At 45.4% G+C, this 20,569-nt stretch overlaps 1 protein-coding gene across 2 annotated transcripts in view; it reads left to right on the top strand.

The window, feature by feature from the left end:
- Positions 1-5,955: 5,955 nt before the first annotated feature.
- EPS15 (epidermal growth factor receptor pathway substrate 15) overlaps positions 5,956-20,569 on the top strand; it is a 65,016-nt gene continuing 50,402 nt past the window's right edge. For both annotated transcript variants that reach the window (XM_072127239.1, XM_072127238.1), the window contains exon 1: positions 5,956-6,096. In XM_072127239.1, the coding sequence (XP_071983340.1) occupies positions 6,070-6,096 (27 nt within the window). In that variant the 5' untranslated portion in view covers positions 5,956-6,069. The remainder of the gene's footprint in view (positions 6,097-20,569) is intronic.

The raw sequence follows: 20,569 nt of genomic DNA, 5'->3' as shown, positions 1-20,569 counted from the left end.
TCCTTCTAGGGTCCTGGGCTGCCTGGGACTGCAAGAGGCCTTGAGTCCTGTCTGGCAAACTCTGCCCTGGGGCAATGGCAAGGGTGCCCATATAGAGGGCTCTGAGTGCCACCTCTGGCACCCGTGCCATAGGTTCGCCACCACTGCTCTATGGTAATACATGTGAACCGGCTCATTGTCAGGTCCTAATCGGGCAGCACTGCTGAGGGGAGACTGAGCACATGTGTGAGGTAAGTATGTGTTTCCATGTGTTTTTCTTCTTGTCTGTGTTTGCTGTTCCTATATATATATATATATTTACTACTACTCCTATCTTGTATATATGGGCACACAACAGTACTAGTACTCATATCTTGTATATATGAGCACAGTACTCCTCCTCCTACCCTGTACATCCTTTACATCTGGGCACAGTAGAGTATTACTACTCCTATCCTGTATATATGGGCACAGTAGTACTACTACTCCTATCCTGTATATATGTGCACAGTATAGTACTACTCCTATCCTGTATATATGTGCACAGTATAGTACTACTACTCCTATCCTGTACATATGGGCACAGCACAGTACTACTACTCCTATCCTGTATATATGGGCACAGCACAGTACTACTACTCCTATCCTGTATATATGGGCACGGCACAGTACTACTACTCCTATCCTGTATTATATAGGGACACAGCACAGTACTACTACTCCTATCCTGTATATATGGGCAAAGCTCAGTACCACTACTCCTATCCTGTACATATGGGCACAGCACAGTACTACTACTCCTATCCTGTATATATGGGCACAGTAGAGTACTGCTACTCCTATCCTGTATATATGGGCACAGCACAGTACTACTACTCCTATCCTGTATTATATAGGGACACAGCACAGTACTACTACTCCTATCCTGTATATATGGGCAAAGCTCAGTACCACTACTCCTATCCTGTATATATGGGCACATCTCATTACTACTACTCCTATCCTGTATATATGGGCACAGTAGAGTACTGCTACTCCTATCCTGTATATATGGGCACAGCACAGTACTACTACTCCTATCCTGTATTATATAGGGACACAGCACAGTACTACTACTCCTATCCTGTATATATGGGCAAAGCTCAGTACCACTACTCCTATCCTGTATATATGGGCACATCTCATTACTACTACTCCTATCCTGTATATATGGGCACAGCACAGTACTACTCCTCCTATCCTGTATTATATAGGGACACAGCACAGTACTACTACTCCTATCCTGTATACACTCACCGGCCACTTTATTAGGTACACCTATCCAACTGCTCGTTAACACTTAATTTCTAATCAGCCAATCACATGGCGGCAACTCTGTGCATTTAGGCATGTAGACATGGTCAAGACAATCTCCTGCAGTTCTCCCGAGCACCAGTATGGGGAAGAAAGGTGATTTGAGGCCTTTGAACGTGGCATGGTTGTTGGTGCCAGAAGGGCTGGTCTGAGTATTTCAGAAACTGCTGATCTACTGGGATTTTCACGCACAACCATCTCTAGGGTTTACAGAGAATGGTCCGAAAAAGAAAAAACATCCAGTGAGCGGCAGTTCTGTGGGCGGAAATGCCTTGTTGATGCCAGAGGTCAGAGGAGAATGGGCAGACTGGTTCGAGCTGATAGAAAGGCAACAGTGACTCAAATCCCCAACCGTTACAACCAAGGTAGGCACAAGAGCATCTCTGAACGCACAGTACGTCGAACTTTGAGGCAGATGGGCTACAGCAGCAGAAGACCACAGCGGGTGCCACTCCTTTCAGCTAAGAACAGGAAACTGAGGCTACAATTTGCACAAGCTCATCGAAATTGGACAGTAGAAGATTGGAAAAACGTTGCCTGGTCTGATGAGTCTCGATTTCTGCTGCGACATTCGGATGGTAGGGTCAGAATTTGGCGTCAACAACATGAAAGCATGGATCCATCCTGCCTTGTATCAACGGTTCAGGCTGGTGGTGGTGGTGTCATGGTGTCTTTGGGCCCCTTGGTACAACGCCACAGCCTACCTGAGTATTGTTGCTGACCATGTCCATCCCTTTATGAGCACAATGTACCCTGTAACATCTGATGGCTACTTTCAGCAGGATAATGCGCCATGTCATAAAGCTGAAATCATCTCAGACTGGTTTCTTGAACATGACAATGAGGTCACTGGACACAAATGGCCTCCACAGTCACCAGATCTCAATCCAATAGAGCATCTTTGGGATGTGGTGGAACGGGAGATTCGCATCATGAATGTGCAGCCGACAAATCTGCGGCAACTGTGTGATGCCATCATGTCACTATGGACCAAAATCTCTGAGGAGCTTCCAGCACCTTGTTGTATCTATGCCACGAAGAATTGAGGCAGTTCTGAAGGCAAAAGGGGGTCCAACCCGTTACTAGCATGGTGTACCTAATAAAGTGGCCGGTGAGTGTATATGGGCACATCTCATTACTACTACTCCTATTCTGTATATATGGGCACATCTCATTACTACTACTCCTATCCTGTATATATGGTCACAGCTCAGTACTAGTAATGATAAAGCCAGGCTGATGAATTGAAAATTTAAAATTGTCATCATGAAAGTGATGACTTTTATCAAATGTATCTTGTCATGAACTTAAAAATGTGAGTCCTATGTGCCTCATCGGACTCACTTATAGCCAAGTATATGCTTCACAAGGACCCTTGGGCGGTTCTCCAACTAATACAAGTATCCACCACCATATGGTAGCTGTGTGGTGGGATACAGGTACACCTGGGTTGGGGGCCACTTGGGTGGGTTTTGCCCCCCTATGCTGAACTCCTAACTCCGCCTCTGTGTATTTTTCTTTTGTTCTAGAACTTTCTGTATATCAGTTTTGGGGTTGCAAATGACTCTCAGACACTTGTCCGCCATATTAGATCTCATGGAGTTGCTATTACTGTTACGTTGTCACCAGGGAAAGTTCCCCCTCTTCCTCCTATATGATGTCAGGGCTGTAAGGTGCAGATAGATGCAGAGACCTGTCTAATGGAGGAGATTTACTGAAAAGTGGCCTAGCCCTTAACCCCTTACCGACATGTGATGTAGTATTACGTAACATACCGGGTGTGGGTGCATGGAGAGGGCTCACGGGCTGAGCCCTCTCCATAGCCGGTATGTCTTTGCTGCATATTGCCGCGATTGGTGTCAGCACTGATCGTAGGTGTTTTCCCGCTGATCGCCTCATCGGCGCATGGGCACCGCCATCTTTCCGAGGATCATCGCTCCCCGTGACGTCATGGGGGAGCAACGATCCATCGCCATGGTAGCCTCGGGTCTTCCATTGACCATACTGTAGTATGGCAGTATATGATAGGATCGTACAGACAACCTAGGGTTAAAGTAGCCTAGGGAGTCTGAAAAATAGTAAAAATAAAATTTTTAAAAAAAAATAATAAAAAAACCCTAAAAACTCAAATCACCCCCCTTTCCCTAGAACTGATATAAATAAACAGTAAAAATCATAAACACATTCGGTATCGCCGCGTCCGAAAATGGCCGATCTATCAAAATATGATAACGGTTTTTCACTGCGTTTAACCCTGTAACGGAAAATCGCAACCGAAGTCAAAAATGTTGCCATTTTAAAAAATTTTAAATTCTATAAAAAGTGATCAAAAGGTCGTACAGTCCTAAAAATGATAACATTGTAAACATCATCAAAAAACAACACCACCCGCAGCTCCGTACACCAAAGTATAAAAATTTTTTGTATTACATAACCTATACAAATTTGGTATCCCCGTAAATCATACAGACTCAAAGAATAAAGTAGATGCATCATTTGTGGTGCACAGTGAAATTGTTAAAATCCAAGCCCACAAGAATACGGCACAAATGCGTTTTTTTTACCAATTTCACTGCATTTGGAATTTTTTTCCCGCTTCCCAGTACCCGGCATGGAATATTAAATATCACCATTTTGAAGTGTAATTTGTTACGCAGAAAATAAGCCCCCACACAGCTCTGTACATGGAAAAATAAACAAGTTATAGATTTTTTGAAGGTGGGGAGTGAAAAATGAAAACGCTAAAACGAAAAAGGGCTGCGACGGGAAGGGGTTAACTGGTTCACAACCGCCCTCTGTGTATGGGGCCGAGTCCTTTCCATAGCCAGCAAAGACTTACCGGTAACACCCGGGTGTTATCACAGCATGGGCGCCACCATCTTGCCTAGGATTGTCGCTCCCAGTGACGTCATCGGGGAGCAGCGATCCGTCTCCATGGTAGCCTTGGGTCTTCCGAAGACCCGAGGCTATTTCGTTTTAACTCCTTCATTACAATGTGCTGATAGCACATTGTAATGAATGAGGAGTGAAATCCCCATATACTGCCATACTACAGTATGGCAGTATATGATACGATCGATCAGACAACCTAGGGATAAAGTACCCTAGGGAGTCTGAAAAATAGTAAAAATAAAAATAAAAAAAAAGTTAAAATAAAAATTATAATAAAAAAACCCTAAAAATTCAATTTACCCCTCTTTCCCTAGAACTGATATAAATATAAATTAGCAGTAAAAATAATAAACACTTTAGGTATCAACGCGTCCGAAAATGCCCGATCTATCAAAATGTATTAATGGTTTTCAATGCGTTTAACCCCGTAACGGAAAATATTGCCCAAAGTAAAAAATGGCAATCTATAAAAAGTGATCAAAAGGTCGTACAGTCCTAAAAATGATATCATTGAAAATAATATCAAATGTCACAAAAAATGACACCACCCGCAGCTCCGTACAACAAAGTATAAAAAAGTTATTAGCGCCAGAAGATGGCAAAATCAAAATTGTACAGGAGGTTTTAATTTTTGTAAATGTATAAAACATTATAAAACCTATACAAATTTGGTATCACCGTAATCGTACCGACCCAAAGAATAAAGTAGACATGTCATTTGAGGCGCACAGTGAAAGCCGTAATATCCAAGCCCACAAGAAAATGGCAAAAATGCGTTTTTTTCACCATTTTCACTGCATTTGGAATATTTTTCCCGCTTCCCAGTACATGACATGGAATATTCAATACCATCACTATGAATTGCAATTTGTTACGCAGAAAACAAGCCGTCACACAGCTCTTTACGTGTAAAAATAAAAAAGTTATAGATTTTTGAAGGTGGGGAGTGAAAAATTAAAACGCTAAAACGAAAAAGGGCTGCGGCGGGAAGGGGGTTAAAAAAGGTTAAAAGTGGGGTAGGTTTACGAAAAAAAGAGACCCAGAATTCATCCTGTTAGGCACTGGGGGGCACTGGGGTATAGAATTGCGTTATCCTGGCACAGCCTAAAGTTAGTTTGCCGGTGTGGGGAATATCCATACCCTTCCCCTTGGTGTAGAGGTGGCGTCCATGGGCTGGGGTTGAGGGGGGGGGGGGGGGGGTCGCAGTTTTTATCCTGGCCTTACGTTTTGTACACATCAGGTGGTGTTGCAGGAAACACCCCTTAAAATCGAAAACCTAGTCTAGGATGCGTTCGAAGCCGCAGCAGAAACGCGACAAAAACGTCACGTGTGTCACCAGCCTTAAATATGTTCACCTCTAAAAAACACTTTGAAAAAGAAGCTATTTTGATGCGTTTTAAACTATAAAAACTAAGTGCACCCCTGATACATCTCAGTACTATAGTGTTACATTGTTAGTTATATATATATATTCTGTATCAGGTTGCGTTTACTCGTTCTGTCTGGATTGCGTTTCAAAACCATCGCATCCGTGTTGCCCAACCCCTTTAAAACGCAGACGGATCGTGTGAACACAACCTTACTGCGTTATGACCGGTCAAGTTCACCTCAGGTTTCCCTCTTTATCTCCTCCCACATTCCCCACAGCCGCGCCCACATATGCACCGCCCCTTCCCTCCAGATTACATTTCGCCCCGCCTAGAACCAAACATTGACTTTTGCTGAGGCTCCTCCTTACTCCGCCACTAATCCCCACCCCCGTGTTATGATTGACAGCTCGCCCCGCCCATCGCTTGCTCCGTCTCTGGGTTGATCGCATGATGGGCGGATCGGGCCGGAAGCAGCATGGCGGCCGCACTGCCCCGGACACAGGTAACCCCGGAGCGGGGGATGAGGGGACTGTACCACCTGAGAGGGAGGGGGGGAATGTTTACATCTCATCTATAGGGTGAGGGGGCTGCTGTCCGGGCTGTGCTATTACATTGTTTAGTTTCTTTACATAACTGAACTATAGCTGGAAAACCCAGCATTCAGTAAGTTGTAGGCTTACATCAAGATGAAGAATTTGGACATGCTGGGAGTTGTAGTTTTGCTGTAGTGATAGTTGTGGAACATGCTGAGAGTTGTAGTTCAGCCTTGCTCATAGTTGTGGGACAGGCTGGGAGTTGTAGCTTTCCCTAGGTCGTAGTTGTATGGGAGTTGTAGTTGAAACTGTTGTAATTGTGTTGGTTGCTGGGAGATGTAGTTAAGACTCTTCCATAGTTGTAGTATGGGTGCTGGGTGTTCTGGTGTTACCTCTTCTGTAGTTGTAGGACATGCTGGGAGTTGTATTTTAGCCTCTACAGTGGTAGTAGGACATGCTGGGAGTTGTAGTTTTTTCCCTAGGTCGTGGTTGTATGGGAGTTGTAGTTGGGTGTTCTGGTGTTACCTCTTCTGTAGTTGTAGGACATGCTGGGAGTCGTAGTTTAGGCTCTGCGGTGCTAGTAGGACATGCTGGGAGTCGTAGTTTAGGCTCTGCGGTGCTAGTAGGACATGCTGGGAGTCGTAGTTTAGGCTCTGCGGTGCTAGTAGGACATGCTGGGAGTCGTAGTTTAGGCTCTGCGGTGCTAGTAGGACATGCTGGGAGTCGTGGTTTAGGCTCTGCGGTGCTAGTAGGACATGCTGGGAGTCGTGGTTTAGGCTCTGCGGTGCTAGTAGGACATGCTGGGAGTCGTAGTTTAGGCTCTGCGGTGCTAGTAGGACATGCTGGGAGTCGTAGTTTAGGCTCTGCGGTGCTAGTAGGACATGCTGGGAGTCGTAGTTTAGGCTCTGCGGTGCTAGTAGGACATGCTGGGAGTCGTAGTTTAGCCTCCGCCGTGTTTGAGGTGTCATTCCCTTTCGATCAGTATTTGGGATTATGTTGTGAAGTTTCCATCTATACAGTCACTAGAGGATCCATCAGGCTGGGATTTCCTGTCATCCTGCGCCGCGTTACATCCCATGAAGCCCATCCCCAGTCTTAGGACTGCCAGCTGGGAGTTGTAGTACTCGTCTCTCCATGGATGACACTGAACCTTTCCTGCCCCAGGCACAGTAGTTACCCGGGACCAGAGCAGTCCCTGAATTCAGAGTCTATAAGATTTACATTGTCGCCTCCCTGTTCATGTTGCAGCGGGAGGCCTTGGAGACCACCACTGTCATTATCAGTGAGGATAAAGCCCCCATCATCCCCTTCTCTTGTCACCATCCCTTTAAGTGACTCTTCTCTGTATTTGATATGGGGACAGGTGCTTAGTGATGCGCCTTTAATAACCTGTATACACAACACCCCGGGGCTGTATAATGACCCTTGTCTGTATCACGGAGCATCACGGCTTTGGGTGACGCTGCGTCATTTCCATCCATTATTTGGGTTCTAGTCCCATCCAGGTCAACATCTTCAAAGAGTTTGTATGTTCTCTCCGTGTTTGCGTGGCTTTCCTCCGGGTCCTCCGTTTTCCTCCTACACTCCAAAACATATTGCTAGGTTGATTAGATTGTGAGCCCCATGGGGACAGGGACTGATGTGACAACTCTGTGCAGTGCTGCATAATCTGTGTGCACTATATACATAAAGAATTATTATTATTATGTTATATCCTATAGAGCTAGGAGCCTGTTCACATGATGCTCTATAGTCACAAGGCCAGGCACTGCAGTAATATGTATGGAGCTCTGTATCTGCCACGTGACTCCTATTTACTGGGTAATACGGGTGTGTAATACATGATTGAACGTTGGGTGTGGACATGTGGGCGGCTCGGGATGTGTCAGGCCATTGATAATACATTTAATACACTTATCGTTGTACAGGGAGCAATAGGATATCAATATTAAAGGGATTGTTCACTTTCGGAAATCATTTATATTGTGTGTGTGTGATGAAAAGTTCTACAATTTCCCAATATAGTTTTAATTTCTCACGGGTTTTTAGATCTCTGCTTGCTGTCTTTTTATAGAAAGCTTCATTCTTTACTTTTTGTGGATAAAATCCAGTCCATGGTCATGTGATGTCACACAGGTGCATGGCTCGTTATATCCCTGGTCATGTGATGTCACACAGGTGCACGGCTTGTTATATCCCTGGTCATGTGATGTCGCACAGGTGCATGGCTCGTTATATCCATGGTCATGTGATGTCACACAGGTGCACGGCTCGTTATATCCATGGTCATGTGATGTCACACAGGTGCACTGCTTGTTATATCCCTGGTCATGTGATGTCGCACAGGTGCACGGCTCGTTATATCCTTGGTCATGTGATGTCACACAGGTGCATGGCTCGTTATATCCCTGGTCATGTGGTGTCACACAGGTGCGCGGCTCGTTATATATCCTGGTCATGTGATGTCACACAGGTGCATGGCTCGTTATATCCCTGGTCATGTGGTGTCACACAGGTGCACGGCTCGTTATATCCCTGGTCTTGTGATGTCACACAGGTGCACGGCTCGTTATATCCCTGGTCATGTGGTGTCACACAGGTGCACGGCTCGTTATATCCCTGGTCATGTGGTGTCACACAGGTGTGCATCCCGTTATAACACACAGCTCTGATTTACTCCCTGTGATATAATGAGCCGTGCACCTGTGTGACATTACATGACCAGGGATATAACGAGTCGTGCACCTGTGTGACATCACATGATCAGGGATATAACGTGCCTTGCACCTGTGTGACATCACATTACCAGGGATATAATGAGCCTTGCACCTGTGTGACATTACATGACCAGGGATATAACGAGCCTTGCACCTGTGTGACATCACATGACCAGCGATATAATGAGCCGTGCACCCTTGTGACATCACGTGACCAGATATATATATATATATATATAACGAGTTTGCATCTGTATGACATCACATGACCAGCTATATAACTAGCCGTGCATCTGTGTGACATCACATGACCAGGAATAATTTTTTATCCACTGAAGGTCAACAACGAAGCTTCCTATAGAATGACAGCAAGCAGAGATCTAGAAAACCACCAGGAATTGATAGAACAAGTATTATTTATTTGCTGAAATTGAACAACCCCTTTAGGGCGGATAACAGGGATAAATAGATTGGATTCATCTGCCCGGCTGTTTTTCCTTGAACGATAGTTTCACCATCTGCAGACTATATTGGTAAATGGCGTTCATAGATTGCTCCATCTGTGTCTCGGTGACTTCTGCTTTCCAGTGAGCAGGATGATGTGATGCTCCCATGACTGGTGTCAGTGTGTGGTGCGCCTCTCCAGCTGATGTTATGCTGGGTGCACAATAGATGGGCTTATGTCTCTGCTCTCTGTGCTTCCCGGGGAATTCACTGACAGAACGCTGACTTGGCCGGATTTCTGGCTTTAGTGCTGTAAATCCCCTCTGATCAGGAAATTGCAGTGAGAAAAATCTGGCAACCATGAGTCACCACCAGGGGGAGCTAATGCATTCTATTTTATTAAAGGGTACTGGGGTTGTTTCAAGTTATCTCCTATGCCCAGGATGGTTGCCCCCACTATTGTCACCACTCCATTACCTTATATACTCGAGTATAAGCCTAGTTTTTCAGCACAAAAAATGTGCTGGAAAACCCAAACTCGGCTTATACTCGAGTCAAAAAAATAAATAACTCAAAACTTGCCTTTCTGGCGGCACCCGTAGATCTTCTGTGCGATCCATCCGGTATTGTTGTGCTGCACGACGGGGAAGGGGGGGGGCTATATACACTGGGGCAGGGGCTGGCTGGCTATATACACTGGGGCAGGGGCTGGCTGGCTACATGCTGGAGAGGCTGTGACCAATGCATTTCCCACCCTCTGCTTATACTCGAGTCAATAGGTTTTCCCAGTTTTTTTGTGGTAAAATTAGGGGCCTCGGCTTATACTTGGGTCGGCTTATACTCGAGTTTGTACGGTACTTCCATATAATGGTCATCTATCCTATAATAAGTTTATTGGTAGCTAAGGGTCTGTTCACATGCGGCTGATTGTTGCAGAAATTTCCTGGAAAGTCACTGTATTCAACTGAATCAGTTTGCTATGATTTCTTGCAGATTCAGACCCCCCCCCCCATTGGCTTTGAGGGTCCCATTCTCCCTAATTGATGGAGCGGTAGAGACCAGACATAGATAACGAATGGAGCACATGACCTCTCTGTTCATCAGTTTGGGGGAACAAGACCCCCTGTCCTTGTGATTAGTCAGATCTGAATGTTATATCCTGACCTGGTCATAGGGGATATCCATTAACCCCTTCCCGCACCTTGACGTGATACTACGTCATAGGATGCGGGTAGTTCCCGCACCTTGACGTAGTATCACGTCATGGCGATCACCCGGGCTCAGAAGCTGAGCCCTTGCGATCGCCGCGGGATCCCAGCGGTACGCGGTAGCTGGGATCCCGCAGTAACAGCCGGGATCGCGACTATCGCGATCCCGACTGTTTAACCCTACAGACGCCGCGGTCATAGTGACCGCGGCGTCTATGGTGCATCGGTGCGACGATCGGCACCCTCCGTGCAGGGCACGGAGGTGCTGATCGTTGCCATGGCAACCCTGAGGCCCGATCAGGTCCCCTGGGCTGCCTATGGCAGCTGCCTGCTAGGATCGTGCACTGTGCACGATCTAACAGTGCAGCTGTCAGCCTATGCAGAATGCATAGGCTGACTATGTAATATGCTGCAATACATTAGTATTGCAGCATATTACAATGAACAAGTGATCAAATGATCACTTGTTCATGTCCCACCCTGGGACAAAATAAAACAGTAAAAAAAAAGTTAAAAAAAAAGGTGCAACTAAAAAAAAATTATTTAAAAAGAATAAAAGTCCCCTTAAGTCCCGTCCCATGCAGTAATCAAATAAAACATAAAAAAAAATTAAAATCACCAAAAAAACACAACATATTGGGTATCAAAACGTCCGTAACAACCCGTACAATAAAATAAAATGGTCACTGAACCCGTACGGTGAACGCCGTAAAAAAAAAACACAAAAAAACCTCACAAAAATGATTAAATTTTCACATCTGACCGCATAAAAAGTGCATAAAAAGTGATCAAAAAGTAAAATGTACCCCAACATGATACCAAGAAAAAGTGCAGCTTGTCCCGCAAAAAATAAGCTCTAAACCAGCGCTGTAAACAAAAAAATATAAATGTTCTGCCCATTGTTACATGGCGATACAAAAACAAGCAAATTTCTCACAAAATGAGTTCTATATTCTGCAAAAAAGTTAACCATAAAAAAGCCATATAAATGGGGTATCACCGTAATCGTGATGGCCCGTAGAATAAAGATAACACATTATTTTTATGGTATGGTGAACGTCGGGGGGGGGGGAAAAATGCTAAAAACCATAAACAAGAATGATTTTTTTAACCACCATATAGAAAGAGTTAATAAAATCTGATTATTAGCTATTGAGCCCCCCCGTAAATGATGTACCTGAAAAGTGGATCTCATCCACAAAAAAATGATCCCCCATATGTCCAAATTACAAAAAAAATAAACATTTTATAGCCTGTAAGATGTGACATTGCAGATCTGCTCTGAATGGTGCCTCCTTCCGTTCTATGCCCGGCCGTGCGCCCGTACAGCAGTCACCACCACATATGGGGCATCCTCTGAATCGGGAGACGTTGGGTATCAAACTTTGTGGAGTTTTTTGTCATTTAATACTTTGTGACGGTTTAATTTTTGGCCAAAATTAATATATTGTCTAGAAAAAAATGACAGCTTGTAAATTACACCTCCATTTTGTTTTAACCACTGTGAAGCATCTAAAGGGTTAACATACTTCTTAAAGTTGATTTTTTACACATTGAGGGGTGTAGTTTCTAAAATGGCATAATTTATGGGGGTTTACTGCTGTTTAGGCCTCTCAAAGTCAGTTAAAGCTGAGCAGGTGCCTCTAAATAAGGGTTTTGGCGTTTTTCCTAAAAATGAGAAAAATTGCTCCCAAAATTCTGAACCTCCTAACAACCTAGAAAAGAGAGAGGATGCATAAAACCCTATGCCGATATAAAGCAGACATTCCGGAAATGTTAGTTATAAAGTTACTTGGGTGCTATGACTATCTGCCTGAAAAGCAGAACATTTTGAACTATGAAAATGAAGAATTTTTAGAAATTTTTGCCAAATTTCAATTTTTTTCATAACTAAACACAAAAGATATCATCAAAATTTTAATATTACTTTGAAGTACAATGTGTGACGGTAAAACAATCTCAAAATCCCCTGGTTAAGTTAAAGTGTCAAAAAGTTGTAACCTCCTATAATGACACAGGGCAAATTTTAAAAATCAGGCCTGGTCCTAAAGGTCTAAAATGGCATAGACACGAAGGGGTTAAACATCAGACAACACTAGTGTGTAATGTCCTTGGTTACTTAAAGGGGTTGCCCAGAGGGTGAAAAATATGGCTTTTTTTCTTCCAAAAACAGCTCCAGGCTATGGGTAATGTGTGGTAGTGCATTCATTTCTTTACAGCTGAGCTGCAATACCGACACCAACCATGGTCAGGGGTGGCGCTGTCTTTGGAAGAAATCAGCCGTGTACTTCTGACGTATTGCATGTATGCAAAGAGTTAATGAGCTCAGATCTCTCCATACATGATGGGTGTCTTTGTCTTCCCACCTGGATTATTACCCCCCTACAGATGATACCATCTGCCCCCTGGAGGGTGATGTAACCCCCCCCTGCCCCCCCAGTGTTGCTTTAAATAAATATTTGCCGGAGTGTCTCTGCAGCGTCCTGGGATGTCCTTGTCTTGTAGGGTCCATTGACTCCTTGGAGTATTTTTAGCCATGTGTCGGGAGGATATCCCAGCGGTCCTGTGCGCTGGCATGTGTAGGGTTACACGCTGGCTCGCAGGCTATTGCCGATTCAGCTAATGATGTTTCCAAAGATATCCGACATTCCAGCGAGTGGATGGACAAGAATTTCCAGCTATTATCTAAGGTATGGGACTGCACTTCCCTGAACTCTGAAAACACACGAGCCAAGTATCTGATCCCTACTTACAGCTACAGTCTGGAGCTGCAATACCCAAACCAGCCCCTGAGACAAGAGTGGCGCTGTGCTGTGCAAATCAGTTGTTATCCTAGATACTTGTGGCTCACGATGACTTGCAGTAATGGTGTCCCACACTTCCATCTATGGACAGCCCCTCTAAGTAAATAGACTGCTGCCATATCTTATAGGAAATCTCCCATCAAAATCCATCCTGATAAACCAGGGACATTACTCATAGATCCAGGCACCGGGACTGTGGGAATCTTCTTGTATTTGTTATCCATGGTCTCCTTCCTTCTAAAATCAACTTTTATAAATATGCTAATGAGCCGTAAGTGTTCTTGGGGGTGTAACCAGTGCTGTAGTTTCATAGGCTATTACACTGAGCAGAAGCGCTTCCCTCCTCCCACTATGAGAGCTCACAGCAGGTTGGTAGAGGGTAGACCGTGTAACAGCCTGTGAAGCTGCAGAACGGAGGCACTGTAGTAACCCCTGCACTTCAGGCTCATTTTCTTAATTGTAAAAGTTGATTTTATAATGAGGGAGGCCATGGATAACAAATATAACAGCTGTTCCCTATTAAGGGTCTGATCCTGGAACCCCAATTCTCCAGACCGCCGGGGGGCTTCTTTGTGATTGGTGGAGGGTCCCAATCGGATAAGGGATAACTTGCAAATTTAGTACAACCCCTTTAAGAGTCACGTTGCTGAGTATGTAATGATCCTAAATGTCACCTATTCCGTTTAGTTATCACATACCATGGACTTATCTCCTCTACAAACCTACCTGCTGAATGACTGTGATATATGGGATCAGCCGGAGTCCTGGAGTCTTGTTCCCAGGATGCATGGAATACTTATGCAAATGATCCTGCATTCCATCCATGTATCCGAGCTTATGCAGCGTATCTCAGCGGCCAGTGACGGCATTAGTCAGGCAAGGACATGACTGTGGGATTATTGGACATGACTGTGGGATTATTGGACATGACTGTGGGATTATTGGACATGACTGTGGGATTATTGGACATGACTGTGGGATTATTGGACATGACTGTGGGATTATTGGACATGTCTGTGGGATTATTGGACATGTCTGTGGGATTATTGGACATGTCTGTGGGATTATTGGACATGACTGTGGGATTATTGGACATGACTGTGGGATTATAGGAGCTGGCTGGTCATTCATATGTTTTTTTTTTCACTGGGATATCACCTGTAGGGGGCGACTTATATTGAATTGTTGCTACAATGAATCAGAATATTTTGTAAATCATAGTCATGGATGTGATCTGGCATTGTTATTACTGGTTCTGGTCCACACCTAGGCCTGATAGAGAAGGGGAGCGTCTGTGCAGGACCTGTGCGGGGTGATGGGACAGGACCTGCAGGGTCTACTATAGAACTATCATTCTAAACCTTCATTGAGAGAGGAGAAATCCACTAATGGTCACATGGTCATGTGTTGGATTGCATTGTGAAATGTAATTGAAAGGCTCCACCCACATTGCACATTGAGTTAACGTTTCACGGGCATTTAGTAAACATCCAGTAAACACAATGTTAACTCAATGGGGCACATTGTATTTCTGCCTGCTGGGTGTGGAGTTGGAGTCGATAGATAATGGACCGACTCCACAAGTCTGTAATAAGTTATAGAAATGTAGTTCCTAATCTTAGGATTTAGGCCAGAAGTGAACAACATTGATTGGTCCAAGGGCCTCATTGTTACACTGCTCAATATTAAAGAGGACCTGTCACCCAAATAATTTATGTAGGGGCACTTAGTAAACAGCTCCATGGCCCTACCCCAGTGATAGCAGTGTTATCCGTCCCATAAGCTAGGACACTCTGCACCACGTAGCTCACAGTGGTACGGCGTATTCATGAGGGGGCGGTCCGAGGAGGCGGTGATTGCCGCATGGGAGGGGCATGAATGCACCGGACCGCTGTAAGCCTGGTCAGGTGTACGGAGCGCTATGTAGTGCTAGCTTTTTATCGTTGTGTTCCGATAAAGCTAGCAATTTAACACTGCTACACCGGAGGTAGGGATAGGGAGCTGCTTACCTAGATTATTCAGGTGACAGGTTCCCTCTTTAAAGAGAACCTGTCATCAGCAATTGGCCTAATAATCCACAACCACTATACAGGGAGTCCCCGGGTTACGTACAAGATGGGTTCCACAGGTTTGTTCTTAAGTTGAGTTTGTATGTAAGTCGAAACTGTACATTTTATAATTGTAGTTGTAGACAAATTTTTTTTTTTTTTTGCCCCAGTGACAATTGGAGCTTCACATTTTTTGCTGTAATGGGACCAAGGATTATCAATAAAGCTTCATTACAGACACCTTACAGCTGATCATTGCAGCCTGGGACTATAGTAACATCCAGAGACTTCACCAGAGGGCAGAGGGGTCCGTCTTTAATTAGGGGTCGGGTGTCCTTAAGTAGGGGACCACCTGTATTGTCAAACAGTTTAACACCTTCTAGGTTTTGTTTCTTTTTACGGTTTAGTGTGATGGCATCATCTACAATATCAACTTTGAAGTGAGATGTAAATTGGATGTATAAAGTCAAGAAGGCGGAGAGTTTAACACTGAAGTCAAGGTGGGGAGCAGTGAACCCCTCCTCCTCTGTGATTGACATCATGCATTGGACTTCAGGAGATCAGGTTATTGATGTGTCTGGATGCAGGACCATAAATTACAGAGAAGGGGACTTTCTGAGAAAGAGAAAGCTTGACTTTAAAGTTTAAATCTCCGCCCCCATGACTTTATACAACCGATTGACATCTCACTTCAAGGTTGATGTTCTAGATCAGTGGTCAGGAACCTTTTTGGCTGAGAGAGCCATGAACGCCACATATTTTAAAATGTTATTCCGTAAGAGCCGTACCATATGCACATGTCCCCAAGTAGATAGGTAACCCCAGTGTCACGGGTGCCCCTGTGATCTAGGTCTCGTGCCCCTCCCCTTTCCGAGCTCACTCAACTCACCACTTTCCGGCTCCCGTCCCGGCTGGCCAGCGCGTGCGCACCGGCGCTCGCAGATTTAAAGGGCTAGTGCGCCGCTGTTTGGCGCTGCCCACTTCCCGGGTTACTATAAAGACCGGCGGCTCGCAGTATTGCCCGTCGGATCTTAGTGCTTCATGCCTATGAGGAAGCTTTCCACAGTGTTTCCTTCCCAAGGGTTGACCTCCCATTGCGACCCCAGACCAGTAGATAGGTAGTCCCAGCACATACCGCCAGTAGATAGGTAGCCACAGCAAAAAAAAAAAAAAAAGAATATTCACTTACCAGCGCGCCCTGCAGCCAGCTCCTCATCGCTCCCACACTCTTCTCTTTGACCCAGACTTAGACGATGGCACCTGGGTCGTACAAAGGACGTAGGCAGCGGTAATATTGCTGCCTGTGATCAGTCTAAGACACACAGCAGCCATCACTATTTATTACATGTCTGTCTGAGAGCCACATGCAGCCAACAAAAGAGCCATATCTGGCTCCCGAGCCATAGGTTCCCTACCCCTGTTCTAGATGATGCCTTTGTACTGAGCCATTAAAGAAACATGATCTGGAAGGTTTTAAGCTTCTTAGGAACATACTAGTAGTGGTTTTGTTAGGTCAATTTCTTCTGACGGGTTCTCTTTGAGGGGCCACGTCTGTAACTAGTTCCAATGATGTACCAACAACCACAGTATAGCAATAAATATCACCCCAGGAACCAAATGCTGCAGACAATAATCGTACAGCATCTTCTCTCCACCCTGTGCCACTCTGCTCTGTGTCCTGTCCTGATTGAATGTGGTAGCATCAGGACCCAGGAGCAGTACAGTACAGCAGACAAGTACTTACCAGGAGAGGACCCGGGAGCAGTACAGTACAGCAGACAAGTACTTACCAGGAGAGGACCCGGGAGCAGTACAGTACAGCAGACAAGTACTTACCAGGAGAGGACCCGGGAGCAGTACAGTACAGCAGACAAGTACTTACCAGGAGAGGACCCGGGAGCAGTACAGTACAGCAGACAAGTACTTACCAGGAGAGGACCCGGGAGCAGTACAGTACAGCAGACAAGTACTTACCAGGAGAGGACCCGGGAGCAGTACAGTACAGCAGACAAGTACTTACCAGGAGAGGACCCGGGAGCAGTACAGTACAGCAGACAAGTACTTACCAGGAGAGGACCCGGGAGCAGTACAGTACAGCAGACAAGTACTTACCAGGAGAGGACCCGGGAGCAGTACAGTACAGCAGACAAGTACTTACCAGGAGAGGACCCGGGAGCAGTACAGTACAGCAGACAAGTACTTACCAGGAGAGGACCCGGGAGCAGTACAGTACAGCAGACAAGTACTTACCAGGAGAGGACCCGGGAGCAGTACAGTACAGCAGACAAGTACTTACCAGGAGAGGACCCGGGAGCAGTACAGTACAGCAGACAAGTACTTACCAGGAGAGGACCCGGGAGCAGTACAGTACAGCAGACAAGTACTTACCAGGAGAGGACCCGGGAGCAGTACAGTACAGCAGACAAGTACTTACCAGGAGAGGACCCGGGAGCAGTACAGTACAGCAGACAAGTACTTACCAGGAGAGGACCCGGGAGCAGTACAGTACAGCAGACAAGTACTTACCAGGAGAGGACCCGGGAGCAGTACAGTACAGCAGACAAGTACTTACCAGGAGAGGACCCGGGAGCAGTACAGTACAGCAGACAAGTACTTACCAGGAGAGGACCCGGGAGCAGTTCAGTACAGCAGACAAGTACTTACCAGGAGAGGACCCGGGAGCAGTACAGTACAGCAGACAAGTACTTACCAGGAGAGGACCCGGGAGCAGTACAGTACAGCAGACAAGTACTTACCAGGAGAGGACCCGGGAGCAGTACAGTACAGCAGACAAGTACTTACCAGGAGAGGACCCGGGAGCAGTACAGTACAGCAGACAAGTACTTACCAGGAGAGGACCCGGGAGCAGTACAGTACAGCAGACAAGTACTTACCAGGAGAGGACCCAGGAGCAGTACAGTACAGCAGACAAGTACTTACCAGGAGAGGACCCAGGAGCAGTACAGTACAGCAGACAAGTACTTACCAGGAGAGGACCCGGGAGCAGTTCAGTACAGCAGACAAGTACTTACCAGGAGAGGACCCGGGAGCAGTTCAGTACAGCAGACAAGTACTTACCAGGAGAGGACCTGGGAGCAGTGAGAACTTCTCGGCTGTATTCACTGCTACCCGGCCTCCTGCACCAATGATCTGCCATCAGTTAGGGAAGTGAATTTTGGAGTGCAGCGGAGTGCAGACCACAACTCATGGCTTGACAGACTGCATGTGGCCTCTCTGTGTGTCTTATGCATCTCTGATCCCACTTACAGTTGAGATGGATGTGGCTGCACTTTATGTACATGCTCAGTACTGGCACTGGAAAGGATTGCCCCCATTTATCTCCGCACTGCTAGAGCAACCAAGACAACAGGGCTGTTTCTGGTGACACACTTCTGTGTTCTTATGTATCGGATGTTTTGTTTCTTTTTTGTGGTTGATGTGAGTTTGTAAATTTTTTTTTTCTAACTTTTGCAAATCTAATTGGCTCAAAACGAATGCAAAAGTGAAGATGCATGCGCCCCAATGTGTGAATGGGGTTTAAAACTTTCAAAGCGGTTGCGAAATGCCACATGTGAATACTCCCTGCGTAGTTTTGCACATTCAAGGTGAACATTCGCACGGTCTGCGTAGTGCGCATGCGCCGGCTGCTCCCCCCCTTGGCAAGGTGCTGTGGTAAATGCCGGCATTGGGATTATTTCCGGGCTTCTGCCCCAGTTTTCTGGTTTTGAAGCCCCATTATGCCCTTTTAATTTTTTAGGGAGTCTACCAACTCCTCTAAGCAGTATAATCTGCTGTCAGCATGTTGTGAAGAAATACCGGTCAATGATGTAGTTTCTAAGAAATTCCTATTTTGATCCGTATGCTAATGAGACAGTCGGTGCACCCAGAATACTCCTTATCACCTGGAGCACTTCCCCCTCCATCAGATAAGCTGGAGATTTTTCTCCTGTGAAGTTTTGGGCAACACTGGGAGAAGTGGAAAGCGGATTTGGTTATAATGGCAGCACTGTGGGTGCTGAGGAAACGTCCCGAGTGCACCAACTGCCTCATTAACATACAGATAAAACTGGGAAACGGCATAATGGACAGAAATAATCTATGCGCCCTTATAGTCTAGTTCTCCACAACATGCCACCACTTCGCTAGGACATAGCTGCAGTACTGCACATAACCTGCGGACGTGTGTGGGGCTGTTTTTTCATAGAATTTTTTAAAAACGGGACAATTACCCGTGATGACCTGCTGGATCGATTGCCCTGATCTATGTAACCTCTCATCTCAGAGAAAAATAGAAATGTTTTGCCTTTTTAAAAAAAAAAAAAAAAATTTTTGGCGTTTTTTCGCCTAGACGGCTGCCACTTACTTTGAGCAGCTCTGACACATTGTCTCATGAAGAGCGACCCCCTCGTCGACCCTTCTGTGTATTGTCTTCTCAGACAATGGAAACTGTGTGTCTGCAGGGAGAGCACAATGTAGCCATCTCTGTTCTGTGTTTATGTAACATTGTAACAAAAATGTGCAGTGAATGTTTTATTTTCTCTGTAAACTTTCATGAGACCCTTAACCCACGATGGATCTGTGTGAGGCTTAGGGGCCGGTGTATTCTCTGCTCTCATAGAGGTGAATGGAGAGAGAAGCCTGTGCATTGCATTGTAGCAGCAGCTACTAGAGTACCCCAAATGGTTTGTTTGTATGTTTGCACTGGGGTTACTGGTGCAGTTTCTGCTTTTTTTGGGGGACATCCTTGGGCAAATTTGATTTTCCTTATCATAAGTCACAAATATCTGACCCTCAAGGGGAAGACACTTGACCCCCTGAATCTGCCCCAGTAACAGGGGGATAACTCTGCTGCTGGTCTCTGTCCGTTAGGAAGTGGCTTCCCTTCCGCTTTCACCAGATTTTACCGGATAAGGGCATCTGAAGTGACGCTTTCCCTTCAACTCTAAACATGACTCATCTCAAGCAAATTTGACTCTTCTCAGCTCATTGTCACATGACTTTGGAGGAGATTTTTTTTTCTAGCTAAACAGGTAAGCTTTAACGTAAAAGGGGGAATTCTAGAAGGCACATTTCTTACCCTACATGAGAAGTTGGTCGTTTATTGGGGGTAAAATCTGATGACGGGTTCCCTTGTAAAAACTGTGGAGTAATCCTGCAGCTTAGATTAATATAGTAAAACTTTGTGAATGAATCTGCCAGCAAGCAGATGAGATTTGCTGTA

The sequence above is a fragment of the Engystomops pustulosus genome, chromosome 10 (genome assembly GCF_040894005.1).
Source record: "Engystomops pustulosus chromosome 10, aEngPut4.maternal, whole genome shotgun sequence".
NCBI lineage: Eukaryota > Metazoa > Chordata > Amphibia > Anura > Leptodactylidae > Engystomops > Engystomops pustulosus.
The sequence above is the reverse complement of the archived record's forward strand: the minus strand, read 5'-3'. Positions and strand labels throughout refer to the sequence as shown.